Raw genomic sequence first — 23,022 nt, forward strand, 5'->3', positions numbered from 1 at the left:
AACTACGCCAAATACTTATACCTTTTCAAGTGAGTTGGCTAAGCTATGAGGAATGTGTCTCAAAAATAGATTTCCTCTCATTACCAGATTACCTTTGACACATATAGATCTGTGTTGAGACGGTATCGGAAGGTGGTGAAACAGTTGACATTCAAGGTGGGTGGCATGAGTGTTAACTGAAACACATGTGTAAAAAAGCCAAATCAACAAACAGGTTCAATATTTATCATTCGACAGAGTTTGAATACAGATCTCGTTACTGTGTTTTGAAGCAAGCTTATGAGTTTCAACGCCATAAACAGTTTTTAGATAGCTGTTTATGAGTTTCAAGAACAGAATACCTTAACATCGACGAAGATCATGTAGACTCCCATCAACTCCCCATCGCGTTTGAAGTTTTTTGGCTTTCCAGAATCTGAGCAACCACACCTCGGTGGAAGAACACTGGCCGGCCTTCAAGTTCAAGTCGGCAAGTAGAACAGAGACTGACGCTCGTCAGAAGATGTGTGGGACTGGGACTGAAGGTCGGATGCTTTGAAGTGTAATTGAAAACAAATATACATTAACAAATGAAAACAAAATCAATAAACGAAACCAAAAGCATCTAAAGCTTTCTAAACATACAGCACCAAAATCATCTTACATTAACAAATAAAAACTAAATCAATAAACGGTAGAAAATCATTCCACAGTAATAAAAGTTTCAAAAGTTATTAGGATTTTTAGGGATGATGTTCACGGGATGAAGCCTCACCTATTTATAGTTGAAGAACCACCGTCTGGAAGAAATGGAAGATGAGTGGGTCAAAGAAGTTAAGACAGTTGTTAATGACAATGAATCAATGCATCCCGTAACGGTTCTAGGACCACTCAAGCAAAACGATACGAAGGCATCTAGATTCAGAGATTCGTCACAGAACCCTCCCGGATCTCCATTGTCGGCTGAACTGATCAGAGCTCAAAGAAGGGGATGAACCCTAGATGTCGATGATTTCTAGGGTGGTGAAATCGTCTGAGAACGCAGACGAGCTGTTTTGGTGTCGGAGATCGAAGAATAGGCCAAACCCTAAAACGGCGTGTTGTGTTGTTCATAAATAATGTACATGCCATATTGGGCTTCACCTCATTAACCAAAACAAACAATAAATTGCAGAAGCCCAATTTCATCAATAGAAAATGACATAGAAGAAACAGACAACCTGATTGGTCGATTATAAATGCCCACGTGGACACTCCCCTTGATCAGATTATCCTCCTTTTACTTATTGTATGTATGATATAGATTTAATTTCGTTTGATCTTTTGATCTAACTAATCAGCTAGCTGTCAGTTATTATAAGGTAATTTGAACTTTGAAGAATTGAACATAAACTCCATTAAATATGATTATTTTTCTCAGTTTAAAGATATATACTTTCGTTTTCAATTAAAATTTTCTTTTAGGCAAAAAAAGGAGTGATTTTCTAATAAATTTAACATTATTATCAAAAGAAAAATTCTAAGAAGTTTTCCCTATTAAAGCAAAAGGTTATCATACATTTTATTAATACACTTTATTACCTTATCTTTTTAACTAACAGACTACACCTGAAATTTTGTTTACAAATATACATTAACACTATAAAACAGCATTTTTTGGTAAAAGAAGTACAGAAATCTAAATCGATATTTATTAGGAAACATCTCGTATTAACAAACAATAAACTATAAGCGTAATGGGTTTTTTTTTTGGTTGCTAATTTTAAGCCCATTTAGCTAAAAGTGACATAATTCCAGCACCGATAAGAAGAGAGATATGGGCCATAATTCGAAGCCCAGTGTTAGATTGCATCTTAGGGTGCATAAAATCAGCTGCGAGAAAATCTACGAGAGACATATAGATGAGGATCCCTGCGGATGCAGCATTAAGCACTCCTTGAACTATCAGAGCCGTCTGGCTCGACTCATTATAAGAGCTTGCTATTCCCATTCCAACTGCTATTCCGATTGGTGTCGTTACAGAAAAAAATATCGACATTATTGTTATCGACATACAATTAAATTTCCCCTGCGATATATATATATGTACGTTAGCTAGTTGACGTATTCAATTATGTATAAAGTGTGAAGAACCATAAACATAAAATTTATGTCAAATATGTGTGTAACGAGTTGAAAAAAAGCTGTCACTAGTCACTTTTGAAATTCTTGCAAGCGGAGAAGAGTCAAGGAAGCCGCAAATACGGACGACACACAAATAAGAGAAAATTCAACGATAAGTTCAATGAGTACTGCTAATCAGCAAAAAAACAACAACGAATATTATACCCAGCGCGCCTTAACATTGTTATGGCCCTCGGACAAAAATTTTTCTTTTACTTTCTAAAATTTATATTGAAATAATATTTAAACTATTTTTAAAATTTAATCAGTAATATTTTATATATTTTGTGATGAAAATAAATCTACATGTATATCAAATATTTTTGGACTCTTTTCAATTTTATTTATAATATTTTATATAAAAATATAATTTTTTTTATAAAATTAAATCCCTTGACTATTAATATACGGGAGACACGGTTTAGATCCGGAGCGGTCGGCACTGCTTGTCCCCCTCCTCAGCCGACCCTGATTATACCTTTTCTAATATTATACACTTTACTGTAGAGCTTAATTAGCCCGTAAAGAATATTATACACTTTACGGTATACTGATCTTAATGCATGTTTTAACTAGAAAGAAAACAAATTATGGAGAAGAAAAAACGAAGGAAGAGTATAGGTACCTGAGCGATGCAACCACCAAGGCCAAGACCTTCGAAGCATTGATGAAACATTAAAGCAGCAAAGAGAGCTTTGGCAGTGTCTGGACTTTGTGATGCTCCCAGTGATATTCCTATTACCACTGAGTGTACGATTATTCCCACCTCCAACACCTATTGTATTTTTTTTGTAGATAATAATAGTAATTAGCTTCACTTTTACCTAAAAACAAACCCAGCTACATGAGACATAAAAAAAAAGCTAGGAATCTATGGAATCTCCATCCGAGAATTACGTAAAGAGTTGGAAAAGGGAAGCAAACGCATGTGGCTTCATATGGACCCTTGTATATCATTGTTTTATGCTAAGTTTCATACACACGAAAAGATTCCATATTATTATCTTTTATCAAATTTCAGGCTTTCCCGACATTTAGGTTGGCTTCACTTTTATTCTAATATAGAATAGATTAAAGGTACAAACTGTATTAAAAGTTATTTTCTGGAATCAATCTCCTATATTAAGAGTAAGAGTTGATTTCTCTTTGGCTTTATCCTAGCAGTCAAATTTCTCCGAGAATCATTTAATGCCAGGACCCAAAAAAAACTATGCATTAAAATTTAAAACCCATACTATATAACATAAAGATTACATATTAAGATTATATATTAATATTTTCATCTTCTTTTTTTCTGCTAAAGGATTATTAATATTTTCATCTTCATGTATATACTAAAAGATAAACGAAGATAATCAATCATGTTTTATAAAAATCCAAACTCGAACCCTCGTCCATCAATAACGAAAATAAAAAACCAAAATATGATTAAACTATTTAATTTACCTGGGCCACAACTCGAGTACGGTGAAGCTGAACCTCGGATTCACCAGAATCTACACCGACAATTCCGTGCGCGTGACCATGAGCATGCACGTGCAACCCGAGCACGTCTCCACCACCACCGCCACCGATTTGCTCTTCACCGTCACCGATCTTCTTAGACGTCTTATTATGCAATCTATGAAAATATGACGTGGCAAAAGAGTCAACGGAGAGGGTTAAAATCGCTGCGACCATCGCAATGAACCCAGTGAACGGAAACTCCCAAGCTTCTCCTTTCAGACAGGGTGACGTAAGCTTCTCGTAGCCTTCAGGCAGCACGTGCATAAACCCCGTGGCCAAGATTACTCCTGCGGCGAAGGCTTTTGTCACGAAGAAGAAGTTCGTCTCCGGTCTTAACGACGGAAAGAAGTTTCCTAGCAACGGAAAGAGAACGCCGATAACTCCGGCGACGAGAACGGAAGGTATGGCAGCGATCTTGTATTTCCTGGCTCCCGCTTTGTTTCCTTCGTCTTCTTCGTGTGAACACTCGCACTTAGACTCGCCAGCAGATACGGAGATGAGGAGGAGAGAGATGAGGAAAAAGAAGAGTAAGAGCTTGACGTTATGTGTGATTCTCATCGTATCAATTAGGGTTTCACAAAGGTGTTGAGTTTGTGTCCCTTGATAATGGCGAGAGAAATGGCTGAATAAAGAAAAAAGAGTGGTCAAGAGATCATGTAGAGTCTATATCTCAAAATGTGTGTATATATAATAACAGATAAATATTAACAAGCGATATTCCAATGGAAAACTTATTTATTTAAAAAACTTGTTAAATAACAGTATATCTTTATTTACCTTCTGTCTTTATATGATCTTAATTTTAGGTGGCATGCACATATATGGTTATTTCCGCATTTTTTTTATTTTGTGATCAAAAAGTTAGTTATACAAGGAAAATGATACTTTTCTTTTCAAAAAAAAAACTCTGTAATAGTTTTAACTATCTTTAATATATTAATTCTATAATCATATGGTTTGAAGCTACCTTTCTATTTTTTTCACTGACTCCAGTTTAAAAATAAAAGAATACCTATTATTCGCAATCATTGGTTCATCATGACTAACTGGCAATGGCCCATGTCATCTGTGTTAAAAACTTAAAATTAACTAAAATATATTATAAAATTGAGAAGAAAAGGGTTCATCGTACAAATTATTCTTAACTCAGATTATTTTATATCGAAGAAATTTCCAGGCCAAAATATCCGTATAGTTAACATCTGAAAAACCAAAAACATATTTCTCCTTTTATAGAAAGACTATGCCACACCACTCATCAGAGTGAAGAACACTATTAAAAATCAAATATTTCGGACGTTGTACAAAATTGCATATTGTTGATAGCTACTTCAAGTAGTAAATTTTTTTTCCGAAAAAGGGTAAATTCAAGTAGCAAAATTAAATAAAACAAATACGCAACGCAGTTTTTGTGTCCAGGTCCTGGATATATAACATAATTTTGTTTTCTTGCTGTTAAAAGCGAGAGAGACTACGTGGAAACATGCTACGTGTTATTTTTTTTTAAACACCACTAGATCATGATTAACTCGGGTTTTTAAGATGAGATTCTTAGCCGAAGCTAAGAACCGTTTCTAGTTTTTACTAAGAAAATCTAAGAATCGTCTCTTAAATAAAAGATATAAGAACTGGTTTTTAGCTGAAAATATAAAAAAAATATCAAATCATGAGTTAAAATTCTAAATCAAGAACCCGAATTAATCATGCTCAACTACGTTTTCTTTTTTTTTTTTTTCTCAAATTGAAATTATATATATACGAAAACGATTTTTACAACCATCACCACCTTCCCGGTCTCCTACTCCAGAATATACCAAAAAATACCGCTAGCATGACTAAACACTAATCCACGCCCAACAATGGCGGACCAAAAAATTGCAGTCAATTCTCTTAACCATCAGATGAATTTCGTTCACTCGCATAAAGGTGATCTAGCCATCTAGGGTGACCAGCAGCCACATAAGACTGAGTCAAACCAAGACTCATTACACTCTGAGCAATGAAAGATGCGCATCTGACTGTCACCGGTGATCCGATCCTTAATTCCCAAGCCTCAAAAGCTTGCAGCTCTCTCTTTATTTCTGAGGCTTCATATTGCAAAGCTGGCCAGGAGATAGGTTTTTCAACTGCCTCCACAAAATCCCCAAAAGTTGAGACAAACCTAACCTTCTTCTTTCTCAAGCTCTTCATACTCTCCATTACCCACAACCATACCCGAAGCTTGGCCTCCCCCACTGTCTTCACATCAGAGAAGGCTCTCCTACTGTGTTCCAACACTCTGCCATTCTCATCTTTTACAATCCAAGCGGCCCCCATGGTGTCATGACGCTTCGACCAATCCATATCAACTACGTTTTCTTTAAAACTGTTTTCCTCGTGAATTATTTTAATATTATTAAAGCTACTACTATAGTAGTATTAAAATAAACTAAAGAGCTTTACTCTTTTCACGTCTAGGTTATGTCGTGAGAATGTCGACATAAAATGAAGGAAACAAGTTGACTACTTTGTTTCATTAAGCATGTGTCAAAGTCAAACGGCTCAAACCTCTAATAATGTCGATATTATTAGTCCATCAGTCTTTCATACTATTTCTTAAGTATTATTTTAATAATTTCCAACAAAATCTTTATTTTCTCTACGACACCAAAGTCTTTTTATCTTGTTACTTTTGTAGTGTACGCTTGAAAATAGAAATTGAAGAAAAGATATTGCAATAATCATAATAGCGAGATCTGAATTTATTAAAGGAAAATTCTAAAAAAGTTTGACAAGATAATCCAATATATATGAAAATATTAAAAGATCTATTTTTAGTGGAGGGGAGTATTAAATATTGGTAACGGATGTTTTGAGGATTAAACAGGTTATCAAGGTAAGTTTGCACGTTTGAAAATGAAAGAATGAAAGAATGAAAAAATGAACTAGGTAATTTCGTGACGTCACTACGCATGTTTACCATATCGAGTGTAACACCTACCGAACATTTCAAACTTTTTTTTTCTTTTTTTCAAACATTCAATCTTAAAATCTACGGATCCAACGTAGCTGCTCACACAAGTCGACTCAATCCAGAAGTATATATATCCAGGGTTTTGAGACTTAAATCACGAAACGCACACAACAAAGAATTTACATGAGATATACTGTCTCGTAAACCAAGAGCACAGAAAATGACGAATCTTGTTTCCCACGGAACTCTCGAAATCAACTGCGATAGTTTTCTTTTGTAGGAATAGATGTAGTATTAAACGAAACTGAATTATTGCATTTATGAAGTGTGAATATTTTACATGTGGATCTCAGCTATATGCTAAACTTTTACAAAGAAATAAAAAGTATGGATTTGATTTGAGGGACATTTTCTACCAATAAAAACGATAATATCCACTCACTGCTTTCCCATTTTTATTTCAGTGTCAAATTAATTATTTATTTTGACTCAGTTTTTTTTTTTAAATTTCTTTTGACATACATACATGCCAAGATGACTATTTTTCTGGCCAACGACACAACAAGATAATTTATTGTTCAACTCTTTGAAATGTAAATATATATAGATATACAAGCAAACGATTTTCTTGAAACTTTTTTGTATTCATTTATAAAGCAATACTGAAGTATGAAGAGAACAAAAACCTTTTATTAATTAAAATTTCGAGTTGTGAAATGGTCCACACACCACTCCGAATGAGATTGATTCTTGAAGAAAAAACAAAATGACTTTGATTCTTCGGTACACTGCTTCGTTTCACATTACAAAATACTTCCTCTAACACCGACGTTACGTTGTCTTAGAGGGTTAAATCACAATAATCAACTGTAGGAAGACGACCCTCTACCTAGTCTCTGACGTGACCATTATTTATTTTGTAGTGTTGAGCGGTTGGGACTTATGTTGAATATGACAACACAATTAATGAATTTATATCCAAAGTTTTGTATACACAAAGATCAGTGAAGATAAGACTGGTCATGTAAAAATCCCCTCGTAATTTGAAGATATATGCAATATATACTTTGACTTACACAAATGTCTAATTGTAATACTTGCAATTGCATGCATTTGATCCATTTTAAACGCCTATCTGGGATACTAATATCTTATGAACACACAGAATGAGTATTACGGAGACTTAATGTCATAATGCTCAACCATTCAAACTCGAATCTATGCTAGACCAGAAGAATTGCGTATATGAACGCCCAACCAACCGTCTGTAAAGAAAGCGGTAGGAAATTATTGTATGGGCCGCACAAAGAATCAATTTGACTTTTCCTTTGTGATATAGTCAATAGTCCTTCATTAAAACCTTGCTTTATTCTGGTTTAGTTTCAAAGTTTTGAAGTTGGGTTTTAACGACTTTTGTTCAAAATATCTATATCTAAAGGACAATAATAACACCAGGTAGCAAATGCACATGACAAGTTCACATATACGACCAAGAAATTCAAGAATCTTGGATTTTAAAAAAAAAAATGCCAAAAGAGTCAAAATTACAATAAGTGCTTATTTATGCACATAGACATTGGTGTAGATCGGTTGATCACATACATTGAGTGAGACAAGAGAAAAACAAAAGATGCAAAACGAATACTGCATTTGAATTTTCAATTGCGCGAGCTACGAAGGAGATAACAAAATAGTCATGAACAAAATAGTCATGAACAAACTAGTATGACGTATTGACCAGAGAGTCACAAACCACACACGAACCATTTGAAACATAGAAGCATTTGACTGCTAAAGGCATAAAAAGGACGAGTACTAGTAGTAACCAGTAACCACTATGCACTAACCTATTCAGTAATAACCTAAAATTTGTTCCTCTAGTTACTTTTTGATCGTTGTTGCACCTTTTATACGGCATTATGTTGCTCTTCAATCTCGTGATAGTACTCTTTAACAACTAGTGGAACAGCTTATCACGTGGAAGAGTTGTTAAAAGGTGAGGTCTTGGGTTCGAGCAACGCCAAACGCCTCAATAACCTAGGAGGAGTCAGTGAAGGCTCACATGTGAGGGGTTGATAAAGATATTTCTATGTTAAGTCAAATCAATATAGTATTTAAGAGTCAATCCAATTCTAAGTGGTTTCAATGTAAAGAGAATACATGTTCATACTTAATCTAAGTGCACTCAGTGTAATGAAGTGATAAGGTTTAACTAGCAAGACTCTAAAATAACAAATTAACAAACTTTCAAGCAATGGGATAAAGGAGGAATCATGGGTCTAGGAATTTGATTTCAAATGACTAAGATCCAATCTAAAATGGTAAGGTATCAATCAATATATTTCCTTAAGTCTAGACAACAATCCTAAACAAGTTCTTTGTCAAGATAAATGTTCATTTACTCTGATTGATCAAACATCAAATGCATTTGGTTTGTGTCAATCAAGCAATCATCAAGAAAATGTCATATAACTATCTAAACTTTCCTAATATCAAATGTCTTTGGTACGGCAAGCTAAGAGCAAGTTGAGTTGGCTCAGACATTTCATCGAACACTTTCCGGAGCAATGAAATGTCTAAAGTTCTAATCTAAAGAGGTCAACTCTAGACTAGCATTAAGAATACTCAGCAAGTAAGAAAACATATTAGTCTGACCCTAAACTCTAGATCTTCACTTAATCATCCTAATCATCCTACCCCATGAAACCAAAAAGAGTCCACTCACTAATCTTCATGATTAACCTTAAATCCATAATAGATTCAAGAGAAATCATGTTAAGAAGATAAGATAAACTCAAATTACTAAAGATTCAAACTTTCTCCAAAGTATCAATGTATTTTGAGGGAGAAAAAAAAAAGATAAATTTCAAAATTATGTCTAAAAAGTATTTATAAAATTTCAAAAACGAGTGGGCCCAGTTCACAAATCTGAAAAGGCCCATAAAATAAGTAAAACTCGACCAATCAGAGTGTGGGAGCGGCTTCGTCATCCCGCTCCATGGACCGTGTGAGGCACAACAACCTCCTCAGACCGCTGCACACGACCGCTCCACTACTTAGCTTCGAAGTTGATGCCCGTTGGAGGATGCGAGCGGGTCGGTGATGTCGCAAGAGAAGCCCGCTCCAACTCATGCTCATGGTAGGGCGAGAGCACTATCTCGCAACGTGACCTCGCTCTAAGACGCGTCCGGTTTACAGCGACCTACACACCTCGATGCCACGAACACTTGAAGACTTCGATTGAGCTTGGATGATCACGCTCTCTCTGTGTACTGCGGCTTCACTTGGTCTCAGCGTAGCTTAGTTCGTGGTACCAAGTCACGCCACCGTGCTCTGTTCCTCATCCGTAACCGTCGTCCTCAGCCAAGCTTCGCTTTCTTCGTGAGTCTGTCCCGTCACACGATTCATCAGTTCATCTCCGTCGTGCTGCTCGTCGTCGCCGTCGGGATCGAGCTGGAGAAGATCTCCCATGGTGATTTCATAGAGTATTACAGAGTAGGTCCCTAAACTTCTAGTTCCTGACAAAACGCCCCACGACTTTGTAAATTGCAGAAATATCTTTTTGATTCAGCCCCAAACATTTTAATTGCACAGACCAGCCCTTTTCATAATTTCTCAATCAGTCCCTCGCCTTTTGATTGTTTCCAAATCAGCAAGAAAGTCTTGAATACACAAGAATGACCTCACATTTTGGCTCCAAACTTCCATTTGTGCAATCCAAACCCTAGAATATTCAAATGGACAAATGTATGCAATATATACACTTAAATGCAATCTAGAATGATCACAATGAACTAAATTATGAATCTAAAATTCATCAAAATCATTAGATATTAGAGATTAGGGTCGGTGTTCTGCAGAGCTGTGAACCTGTGGTCCACGAAACAGGTTGTCACATTGATCCTGTTCGAGCAGTTCTCTAGACTCTTTTTGCATTAACTTCTCTTGGCTTCGGTCTCTGATGGCAGTTCCCTAATACCTATACAAGTTATTTTATGGCAGATTAGTCGTGAATCGCGGAAAAGATAAAATAGTGGATTAAGTTAGGTTTTTTTAAGTTTTTTTTTTTTTTTTTTTGCAACCAGTTTTCTTAAGTTTCTACAAAGTTTTAAACTCACCATTTTATGGCAGCCTTCTTTAAACATTTCAAGGAATCTAGCTACCCAACGATCTGCATTCTCCACCCACTCATTACGAAACGTTTTAAAAGTTTGGATCTGGAAGATTGCTTAGTAAACCACATCAGCACTTAGAACTGACTCTAAACAAAACGAGATAGCCAGCAAGAACGAGTGATTGGAGATTATTACATTTAGTATGCCATATTCAAACACAAGAATCACAGCAAACTCACACACAGTACGTAAGAATAAAAAAAAAAAAAACAGACTCATGATATTAATCTAACAAAGAAAGGTGAGAAAATACAAACCTTTCCCCCTATCTTTCTCTTGTTGTTCTTTAACCTTCTCCTAAAGTTTCTTCAACCTCATATTAACTCTAAGTCTCTTTTTTTTTTTTTTTTTTTTTTTTCTAAGTCTCTTTTCCTGTTGCTCTTGTGAGGTAATATTTTGTTTCTGAGGTAAATCTTGATTTAGCGATGTTGGTAACATATCCTTGATGTTTTAAGTTGTATGCGAACATCATTTTTTGGATGAATCAGAATAAAAAGGCTGTCTTTTTTTTTTCTTCAGTGCACAAGCTCACTCCTTGAATGGGATCTTATTTGGCAGATTCCTTGTTGGTCTTGGTATTGGCGTGAACACAGCACTTGTTCCTATTTATATATCCGAGGTAATAAAATGTTTGATTCCTTAACATCGATCTTACTTACTCCCAATATTATAAGTTGTGTCCTTAGCATTCTTTTGATTAACATATTTCGTATGTTTGATGACAGTCTCCCTTGTACTTGTGAGAAGTGTCGTCATTGCATCATCCCACAAGAAGGTAAGCGTTTGGAAACCTATTAAGCCAATACCATAGTAATGCACACAGTATAATGAATACATGAAACGAATCTACACCTACAGCAAAATTCAGTTCACAATAATAAACATAAGCTATTCTATAATTCGAAGAGATTACCGCGAGATTCTACGAGCATGACTCCATAAAACCCGAACAAACACACTGAAACTTGAAATAGAGTTTGAAGAATATTTTTGAAATTGAACTGAACCGGTTGGTCCGATATCGCACATTTTTCAGTTTCCACTAACTATATTAATGTACTGTTAATTAAACTAGGGGTATTCCGGCGCTACGCGCCGGGTTCAGATGTTGATTTCTCTTTTGAATTTTATTAGTTTCATTTTCATCTGTTAGTCCAATTAAATCTGAATTATTAGTTCTTGCCAATTTAGATTTGAGGGTCTTGAACTAATAATTGATTTTATGAGTATATGTTAGTAGATCTCATGATGTCATGTTTGCGTTTCTGACTCCCAATGAGTGAATAAGATAATTTTTTTACTTATGGGTTAGATGCAGTTTTTTGGTTTACGTATGTATTAAGGATTTTATTTATTATTTTAATTTTAGGAGCCAATACAGGTGGGTGTAATAATTTATTTTAAAAGTAAAGAAATATATAAATTAAAGATTTCTTTATTCATGATAAGAAATGTAAAATCTGGTTTGTCTTTAAAAAGCAAAGGAAACAATGACATATTTTATTTGGATCTATTAGCAATGTAATCGATAAATCTCTAAATTCTTAAGAAGTAGTAACAATTCTTGCATAGATGATTTATGTTTTGGAGGTTGCAACTTCTTGGGAGTTTGAGTCTTGCCATGTTTTTTAGATATATGTGCTCCAGCTGAATCGGATAGACACTGAGGTTTTTTTTTTTAATTTTCCTCCAACAACACTTGGACTGTGTGTTCCCCCGAGTCTAGGGTATTTAGCTCCAGCAACTGCATTACCAAGAAAGAAGCATTATCCCAACCTCCAGCCAAGAGCACGACAAATGAGATAATATGGTCCCCACACAACCCTAACCAAGGAAGTTGTTACATAATAAACTTGTATCTCAGTTTTTCAAAACACAGCATTAGTGAAAGAATCAAACATTTATTGTTCCTAGTTATAGGTTTATAACGCTAAGGTAGGTTATTTGTTTACTGAAAATTTTGCAGAGAATAAAAAGAACAAAAGATTATGAATAAATGCAACAACAAAAAATGAAAGCAAGAAACTTTCTCTATCTATCCAAAAGGTATTCACTCTTGTTGTCTCGGAGTTGCTCTTTGAGCTTTTATTACATCAAATATTGTCTGAATATTTTTCCTTTGGTTAAACTCACGGAACAGTTTGATGATATGAAGTTGTCTTTCTATTCAGATTGATTTTGCTTCTTGTGGTTCCAGTACCCAGTTTGTGGTTCGGGTCGAGAGCTTCAATGGCCTGTAGAGAAATGATTACATTGTGTAAAGAGTAAAGCTTCTTCAACATGTTCTACAGAAGAAGAGTTGGTCCTAAACATTTACCTGAAGCAGACTTCAAACGAAGTGTATAGTGGCTCTTGCGGAACCTGTATGGAGATAGTGAAGCCCTTTAGCGCATATCTCAAGCTTCTGTCTCCAGCTCAACCTAGGGTTATCCGAGTCATTCCGATGGTCCTTAAGCGTTCCCTTTTCCCTATACTCATACACATCGATCATCTTGCTGTCCTCATTGCAATACCTGATTAAAGAAACAACATGCATGAGTCTGAACTGAGACAACATTTTGATCTATGTCCTGAATTTGTTTGATGTAAAGCTATATCGATCTGATTACTATTTCTGTGTTTGAATCTTTTTTTTTAAAAGACATTACATTCTGTATTTGGAGATACTCACAGTAGAAACAAATTGATTGATTCTGGTGAGATACCATGTAATAAGAAAGCTTTCTTTCCTCGTCTGCACTTTATCTCAGGAACACTGCATCAAAACAAAAGAGAACAGTTCGATCCAATTAATATTTTTAATATATATTCAGTATTTCATCAGTGCAAGAGCAGAAAAGTTGGTTTCAAACCTTTGGATATGGCACCAAGAAAATGAAAGTAATTGTCGGTCAAGAAACACACAAACATATGGGTTACGTGAAAGTGGTCACCTGTGGGGCGATATGATATAAGCATTTAGCTAAGACAGTGTTAACGTTTCGATCTTCTTAACACCACCATATTTCGTAGACGTTGACAATGAACCTTCCTACCGAGACCAACCTTGTGGTGACTAACTATGTACATGATTTATAACATGACGACATGTATTCACAGTAACAAAGGCTATAATCCTTACTTTGTGAGATAACTTTGGCTGGCTACACTCTCATGGTCAAAAAAGAAAAGTGTTCCTGGTGTAGCATTTAGAAAAAAAAAATGGCTTAAAATAACAGATGAGTGTTAGAAATGGTTACCTCCAACTAATTTAGGGTTGATATTGGTGCCTACAGCAACCTTTTGTTCCACACCTGACATTACTAATTCCTCACTGGAGCTCCGCAAGGTTGTCGAATACACTTATGCATGCGGGTCTGTCACAGTCGGACGTTAACAGTTAAATGTCATTTTGCAACCTTATAGCTTCCACCTTTCCACAGATGAAAATAGCAAAAGATATAGAGAAAATTGAATAAAAATTAATACCACTACACAAAGTCATAGATTTTTATCATGACATTCGTCACATAATAAAATGTTTTTAAAGTTTGATACAGAGAAAACTAAGGGTTAAGAGAAAGGGTTTTCCTATACCAAGCTTCTTCCTCCGCTCTGTACCAAAGACAAATAAAGTTGTATATATTAAATTAGATCCACAGTTCCTAAAATTAGATATCTCAGAATAGCAGGAAGTAGTCAACAACACAGAGAATGAACATTTTCTCTAACCACACGCAGACTTAGTACTTCAGGGAAGCATGTTAACTAAACCTGAAGATGTAAGCTAGATGTCATGTAAACGATGTATATTGTGTGCGACCTGTGTACGACTAAGATCATGTGAACCAAAGTAGGATAGTCATGAATCAATCAGCTCACCGTACATAAAGAAACGACTAAGATCATGTGATGGAAAATAAGTCATAGCACAATAGTAAAAAAGAAACATGTTAGTTTATCCGAAAACTTGACTTTTTTTCTTGGATGCAGTCAGAACCTCGTAAGAACAACTAAAATCTAGTCAATTCAACAACAAAAATACTGTTAGAGTAAACTCTAAAAAAATATAATTATGGAGAAATCAAACAGAATAAGGTGATGTGTTTTACTACATATGTAGAACGAATGAGCTTGGATATCCCATTGACTACCAAAAACTCATCATAGGAATCAAACTCCACAGAGAAAATAAAATAAAAATCAAACTGCAAAGAAGGACTACAGTTTCTAAAATCCAAAATGGAGTTAATAAGTTAACCTGTTTAACGGCGAGAAGCTCTCCGGAATCGAAGAGAATAGCAACTGAACATGCAAGATAGATTAATAGACAAATTAGATTATCTTGTCCAGCACATACCCTATTACAATATTGAAAGCATATAAAGTACAATGGAGAAGCGCACCTTTTGCTGGTTTCTCAAATCGTAGGCTAATATATGTCGATTATTTCCATACAAAAAAAAGAGAAACCATAGAGAACTCAATCAGTTAGAAGTAATCACCATGAGCATAGCTTAAAAAGCAACACAAAAATTTAAGCTTGGGAGGTAATCAATCAAAGATAAACATATAGTGTCCTGAGAAAATGACAGGGAAATCAATTCTCTTATTGCATTGCCATCTCAAACAGGTAACGAATGAATGATACTCAATTCGTCTACAAAACAGTAGATAATATTTACATAATATCAATTCAAATTTGTTAATGCTCTCTCAAACGTACGTCCATTCGTGAGTGGATTTCGAGCCTCCCAGAAGTGAATCAGACGAAACCTCAACTCCGCTTCGCGTGGGCCGAATGAAACATCTCGGAATAACATGACTTGGTCTGCATGCGTGGAGGAGAGAGCGGTAGCAACGTTTGGTTTCACCGGAACGGTAGATGAAACATCAGTCTTCACAATCGCGGAGGAAGCGATGGACTTCCCATTTGGTTTCACAGTAGCAGAGGAGGCGATGATCTTCTTGCCGGTCTTGCGGTCACTGGAGTCGGCGGAGTTGCCGGTGGGTTCCATCGGGATGAACGTCTGAGTTTGTTTTTCTGAGAGAATGATTTCGATGGAGACATAAGATAAGAAAAGAGATCTATAAATAGAAAAATTGAAAGGAAGGTGAAAAGAAGCCAATGAATGAGTTGAAACAAAGTTTTGATTAGAGCAATTAGTGATGAAGTTAATAGGCTAAACGGATTTGCAGAGAAGGGGAAAGGAAGAGGTGAAAGTCGAAAGGTAGGGGAAGAAGGAACTTAGGTTACACCGTCTTTGCGTCTCCGAAACACGAACACAACACATGTGGGCCAAAATAAACATAAGCCCAAATAAGCGGGTCGCAAAATACACCCGAAGCCCAACTTGAACCAACTCGTTGTGACATGGCCGAATGCTGATTTCTTACTGGATGAATTTCCAGTCCGACGTGGACTATCTCAGAAGGCTTGATATTTTACTGAAAATTTAGGTTATTTGTTTACTGAAAATTTTGCAGAGAATAAAAAGAACAAAAGATTATGAATAAATGCAACAACAAAAAATGAAAGCAAGAAACTTTCTCTATCTATCCAAAAGGTATTCACTCTTGTTGTCTCGGAGTTGCTCTTTGAGCTTTTATTACATCAAATATTGTCTGAATATTTTTCCTTTGGTTAAACTCACGGAACAGTTTGATGATATGAAGTTGTCTTTCTATTCAGATTGATTTTGCTTCTTGTGGTTCCAGTACCCAGTTTGTGGTTCGGGTCGAGAGCTTCAATGGCCTGTAGAGAAATGATTACATTGTGTAAAGAGTAAAGCTTCTTCAACATGTTCTACAGAAGAAGAGTTGGTCCTAAACATTTACCTGAAGCAGACTTCAAACGAAGTGTATAGTGGCTCTTGCGGAACCTGTATGGAGATAGTGAAGCCCTTTAGCGCATATCTCAAGCTTCTGTCTCCAGCTCAACCTAGGGTTATCCGAGTCATTCCGATGGTCCTTAAGCGTTCCCTTTTCCCTATACTCATACACATCGATCATCTTGCTGTCCTCATTGCAATACCTGATTAAAGAAACAACATGCATGAGTCTGAACTGAGACAACATTTTGATCTATGTCCTGAATTTGTTTGATGTAAAGCTATATCGATCTGATTACTATTTCTGTGTTTGAATCTTTTTTTTTTTAAAAGACACTACATTCTGTATTTGGAGATACTCACGGTAGAAACAAATTGATTGATTCTGGTGAGATACCATGTAATAAGAAAGCTTTCTTTCCTCGTCTGCACTTTATCTCAGGAACACTGCATCAAAACAAAAGAGAACAGTTCGATCCAATTAATATTTTTAATATATATTCAGTATTTCATCAGTGCAAGAGCAGAAAAGATGGTTTCAAACCTTTGGATATGGCACCAAGAAAATGAAAGTAATTGTCGGTCAAGAAGCACACAAACATATGGGTTACGTGAAAGTGGTCACCTGTGGGGCGATATGATATAAGCATTTAGCGAAGACAGTGTTAACGTTTCGATCTTCTTAACACCACCATATTTCGTAGACGTTGACAATGAACCTTCCTACCGAGACCAACCTTGTGGTGACTAACTCTGTACATGATTTATAACATGAAGACATGTAAATTATTTTCACAGTAACAAAGGCTATAATCCTTACTTTGTGAGATAACTTTGGCTGGCTACACTCTCATGGTCAAAAAAGAAATGTGTTCCTGGTGTAGCATTTAGAAAAAAAAAATGGCTTAAAATAACAGATGAGTGTTAGAAATGGTTACCTCCAACTAATTTAGGGTTGATATTGGTGGCTACAGTAACCTTTTGTTCCACACCTGACATTACTAATTCCTCACTGGAGCTCCGCAAGGTTGTCGAATACACTTATGCATGCGGGTCTGTCACAGTCGGACGTTAACAGTTAAATGTCATTTTGCAACCTTATAGCTTCCACCTTTCCACAGATGAAAATAGCAAAAGATATAGAGAAAATTGAATAAAAATTAATACCACTACACAAAGTCATAGATTTTTATCATGACATTCGTCACATAATAAAATGTTTTTAAAGTTTGATACAGAGAAAACTAAGGGTTAAGAGAAAGTGTTTTCCTATACCAAGCTTCTTCCTCCGCTCTGTACCAAAGACAAATAAAGTTGTATATATTAAATTAGATCCACAGTTCCTAAAATTAGATATCTCAGAATAGCAGGAAGTAGTCAACAACACAGAGAATGAACATTTTCTCTAACCACACGCAGACTTAGTACTTCAGGGAAGCATGTTAACTAAACCTGAAGATGTAAGCTAGATGTCATGTAAACGATGTATATTGTGTGCGACCTGTGTACGACTAAGATCATGTGAACCAAAGTAGGATAGTCATGAATCAATCAGCTCACCGTACATAAAGAAACGACTAAGATCATGTGATGGAAAATAAGTCATAGCACAATAGTAAAAAAGAAACATGTTAGTTTATCCGAAAACTTGACTTTTTTTCTTGGATGCAGTCAGAACCTCGTAAGAACAACTAAAATCTAGTCAATTCAACAACAAAAATACTGTTAGAGTAAACTCTAAAAAAAATATAATTATGGAGAAATCAAACGGAATAAGGTGATGCGTTTTACTACATATGTAGAACGAATGAGCTTGGATATCCCATTGACTACCAAAAACTCATCATAGGAATCAAACTCCACAGAGAAAATAAAATAAAAATCAAACTGCAAAGAAGGACTACAGTTTCTAAAATCCAAAATGGAGTTAATAAGTTAACCTGTTTAACGGCGAGAAGCTCTCCGGAATCGAGGAGAATAGCAACTGAACATGCAAGATAGATTAATAGACAAGTTAGATTATCTTGTCCAGCACATACCCTATTACAATATTGAAAGCATATAAAGTACAATGGAGAAGCGCACCTTTTGCTGGTTTCTCAAATCGTAGGCTAATATATGTCGATTATTTCCATACAAAAAAAAGAGAAACCATAGAGAACTCAATCAGTTAGAAGTAATCACCATGAGCATAGCCTAAAAAGCAACACAAAAATTTAAGCTTGGGAGGTAATCAATCAAAGATAAACATATAGTGTCCTGAGAAAATGACAGGGAAATCAATTCTCTTATTGCATTGCCATCTCAAACAGGTAACGAATGAATGATACTCAATTCGTCTACAAAACAGTAGATAATATTTACATAATATCAATTCAAATTTGTTAATGCTCTCTCAAACGTACGTCCATTCGTGAGTGGATTTCGAGCCTCCCAGAAGTGAATCAGACGAAACCTCAACTCCGCTTCGCGTGGGCCGAATGAAACATCTCGGAATAACATGACTTGGTCTGCATGCGTGGAGGAGAGAGCGGTAGCAACGTTTGGTTTCACCGGAACGGTAGATGAAACATCAGTCTTCACAATCGCGGAGGAAGCGATGGACTTCCCATTTGGTTTCACAGTAGCAGAGGAGGCGACGATCTTCTTGCCGGTCTTGCGGTCACTGGAGTCGGCGGAGTTGCCGGTGGGTTCCATCGGGATGAACGTCTGAGTTTGTTTTTCTGAGAGAATGATTTCGATGGAGACATAAGATAAGAAAAGAGATCTATAAATAGAAAAATTGAAAGGAAGGTGAAAAGAAGCCATTGAATGAGTTGAAACAAAGTTTTGATTTGAGCAATTAGTGATGAAGTTAATAGGCTAAACGGATTTGCAGAGAAGGGGAAAGGAAGAGGTGAAAGTCGAAAGGTAGGGGAAGAAGGAACTTAGGTTACACCGTCTTTGCGTCTCCGAAACACGAACACAACACATGTGGGCCAAAATAAACATAAGCCCAAATAAGCGGGTCGCAAAATACACCCGAAGCCCAACTTGAACCAACTCGTTGTGACATGGCCGAATGCTGATTTCTTACTGGATAAATTTCCAGTCCGACGTGGACTATCTCAGAAGGCTTGATATTTTCCTTTTAGTATAGTTAGATATTTGATTATATATGCCTTTAAATATTTCGGTAATATACTGAAAAAAAATAAAAGAAGTTAAAAATCATTTTTAACAGCATTATTCCAAGCTCAATTATATAATTTATAAGTTAGAAGCAACCGTGTTTCATTGATTTATTTAATTGAAATTACATTTTTTTAATTTATTGATTTTATTAAATATCGAAATACTGTAACCACTGGTCTCCATCAATAATAGTCATGTTAATGAATTGAGCAACTTGAGTCTCGTTAAGCTTCTGAACATACTGTGCCCTCTTCGAGATATTAGCCCCTGGACCCGAACAATTATACTCTCCATAAAATATTGTCCTAGACACAAAACATAAACATGTCTCTGATATTGTTATTAATCAACCTCCTTAATATAAACAAAAATATATGGAAGTCTTTTTTGTAGTGTTTGATATGCTTACGCATCCCTAGATGGATCATTGAAGTTGTTCCAGCCTTCAGGCGCGATAACATCGGTCATGAAAGTGGAAACAAAGATGACACGTGAGTAGGGCCTCCATGCACGACCGAGCCACACGTGGCCGGTGCCGCCTATCGAGCAGTTGACGAAGGAGAAGCCACTGTTCTCGTCCTTCGAGTTACGGCCGTTTGCAGTCACGGCTCCGTTGATAGACTTTGACCCTGGACTCACTTGGTTCGCCATTGATATTATCTGACAGTCCTACTAGGGAAGAACTAATCTAATAAACTGAACATATATAATCTTTAACTCTCTTAGTGTCCCTTCTAAAATACATGGTCAGAATGTAAGTATATACGCATCAATATATATCAAACCTGGTAGAGAGATTTAGCGTTGCCGAAGATGAAATCAATGGAGCCTTGAATGTAGCAATCTTTGAAGTAATGACGACCTCTATCGTCATGAAGAGTGTCTTGGGCTCAGAAGAAACCACATCCTACAAACGCCGACTCATCTCCCGATATTCTTATCGCCACCGCCTGAGCGCCTACATCTCCCGGCTTTGGTATCGGTGCCACGTTCTGTCACCAAATATATATCACATCACCAAAAATTATTGATTAGCCTTTTTACTAATACTACTAATAGTGTTTCAAAAAAAAAGTGTTTCAAAAAAAAAAAAAAAAAAAAAAAAAAAGCCTTTTTACTAATAGGCTATTGTTTAGGGAGGTCTATTCCGGTTTGATAACCGTATCCACAAAAAGTGATAAAAAATCAAAGATATTAACTGAAATCAGTTTCATAATTTACACATGCGGACAAATCATCAACCGAACATAGCTCTCGGATTAATATCTTTGATTCTAGTTATTTAATTGAATTATGTTAATTAGTTCAAAAAAATTAATTACCATGAAACTAATGTTTTTAGCGAGGAACTGAGAACCAAAGACTTGGACCGAGGCACAATAAAAAGTGCCATTAGCCGAGTAGGCCGTATCGTTCCACGCTATGGATGTGGTTTCGAACCCTTGTCCTTGCAACGTTATGTTTGGTTTAGTCTTCGGGATCGCCACTTTTTCACTGCCACACAATAATATGTAATTATTTACTTTATGTATACATATTTTTATTGTTACAAAAAATGATTAGATATTTAAAAAAAACCTTAATAATTAAATATGTTGTTATAACACTGAGCTGGCAAAAAAATATGGCTACGTACTAGTACATGCCGGAGTTTATCCAAATGACGTTCCTTCTCTCACTAAAGTTTCCGATTGCGTCCACGGCTGATTGCACCGTTGTGAAATTGCAGCAACCGTTCTTATCCACACAGAGATAGGATGTTGTGTCGGTGTCCGGTGGAGGTATATTTTTGGGAAAATCGCCGCATATTGAAATTTTCTTTTTACTATGAGATGGTTTGCGGCGGTGGTGATGATGATGGTGGTGGCTGCAAACGGATGTTATAGCTGAATATGATATTGCTTTAATACCATATAAAATATCGAAAGGATTGTGTATAAAGACTCTAGGAGGTGTGCTAAAGAGAGTTTGGGATGCTAAAATGGCTATAATGGCAATGACTATAGATAAAGTTAATAGAATGCATGGAGATTTCATTTTTTTGGCATAAATGATATTTGGAAAACAAAAAAAAATTTGGAACTTTTTGGTTTATTTGTTGGTTGTGTTTACGGTTCTGAGAGGGAAATGGTAAAAGGAATTCAATGAATAGAAGAATGCAAAAATAGACACTTATGTATACTAACAAAAGGGAGCACATGAAATTGCATGAAGTGTAAGGATTTGTTGGAATGCCTTGCAAATTACCCTTTTCTGATCTTTGCTTACATAAATTATTATCTATCTCAGTCGACCTACCAAAGTCTCATAACTTCTGCAAGAAAACTAGAAAATATATATATTATGTACTCATCATTTTACTTTGAATTATATTTTGAAGATTTTATTGTCGATGTTATAAGGTACTCTCAAATGTAACCTGATTATACTATATACTGTATAAAAATGAAATTTATTATTCTGTTTGTGATTATCATTTATGATGGATTTACTTCTGTTAATTCGGCTTCAAATTGTTGCTATATTAGTTCACACATAAACTTCCAACCTAGATATGCACACATTCAACAAACTTCATTATTTGGAAGTTGGGTACACATTTAAATCCATTGATTGATGTTTGACTATATATTTTCTTCAACCTTATGATAACTAGGATAAAGCTGTATTACTACTAATCGTTGACAAAAAAGAGTAATACTTCATCCGTTCCTAAAAGATCTATGTTTTAGAATTTTCATATTTTTTAATAAAACATATTAAAATTTAGCTATAAATACATAGTTTTTATAATTTTATATTTCCTATATTTTTAAATCAATAAGATTTTAAGAAATGCAATTAATGTTCTTGAAATTCACAATTTTTCATTATTAATTGACAAAAATTGTATTGAAAATATAAAATATGTATCTTTTTGAAACAAAAGTTTTCTCTAGAATATAAATATTTTAGAAACGGAGGAAGTACTACTAACTTTAACTCCAAATCTTTAAGTTTTATGGTTGTTGTTTGACAGATAACACTAGAATTTTTTATTTATTTATTATAAACTTTGTTGATGTTCCTCTATTTGGTTCTCCATATTGATATGGGCCTTTCCAGCAGCCATTTTCAGCCACCATATCTCATATGTTCTTTTGCCAATTGACTCATATAACCTCTTCCCAAATTTTTTTGAAAAAATTCTCATGATGGTTTTCAAGCTAAAAATACAAAAAAAAAAGCAATAACAACAAAAATCTTGGTTTAGAATGATACT

General features: G+C 35.5%; 2 protein-coding genes across 3 annotated transcripts; both read right to left on the reverse strand.

The window, feature by feature from the left end:
- Positions 1-1,494: 1,494 nt before the first annotated feature.
- Positions 1,495-4,383, reverse strand: LOC106371198 (zinc transporter 5). Of its 2 annotated transcripts, none has more exons than XM_048743449.1 (3): positions 3,589-4,383; positions 2,768-2,917; positions 1,495-2,047 (listed from the first exon to the last, which is right to left on the reverse strand). In XM_048743449.1, the coding sequence occupies exons 1-3, from the start codon at positions 4,204-4,206 to the stop codon at positions 1,742-1,744; spliced, it is 1,074 nt and encodes a 357-aa protein (XP_048599406.1). In that variant the 5' UTR covers positions 4,207-4,383; the 3' UTR covers positions 1,495-1,741. The 2 variants fall into 2 exon arrangements, with proteins under 2 accessions (XP_048599406.1, XP_048599407.1); XM_048743450.1 differs by having other exon boundaries at positions 1,495-2,610.
- Positions 4,384-7,051: 2,668 nt separating this feature from the next.
- Positions 7,052-22,933, reverse strand: LOC106370187 (probable pectinesterase 8). The gene is given in 5 exon segments (XM_048743451.1): positions 7,052-20,065; positions 20,170-20,429; positions 20,546-20,752; positions 21,083-21,254; positions 21,397-22,933. Coding segments are annotated over 5 exon segments (1,197 nt in total). The 5' UTR covers positions 21,798-22,933; the 3' UTR covers positions 7,052-19,908.
- Positions 22,934-23,022: the final 89 nt, after the last annotated feature.

This window comes from Brassica napus, chromosome A10, assembly GCF_020379485.1.
Source record: "Brassica napus cultivar Da-Ae chromosome A10, Da-Ae, whole genome shotgun sequence".
Taxonomy (NCBI): Eukaryota; Viridiplantae; Streptophyta; class Magnoliopsida; order Brassicales; family Brassicaceae; genus Brassica; species Brassica napus.

Bases quoted from the DNA above. Each gene is read 5' to 3' on its own strand.
- LOC106371198 (XM_048743449.1), bottom strand. From the start codon at position 4,206: ATGAGAATCACACATAACGTCAAGCTCTTACTCTTCTTTTTCCTCATC. The intron at 2,918-3,588 runs GTAAATTAAATA...AAAATACAATAG, and splicing joins GTACTCGAGTTGTGGCCCAG to GTGTTGGAGGTGGGAATAAT. The intron at 2,048-2,767 runs GTACCTATACTC...TATATATCGCAG, and splicing joins TTGGTGGTTGCATCGCTCAG to GGGAAATTTAATTGTATGTC.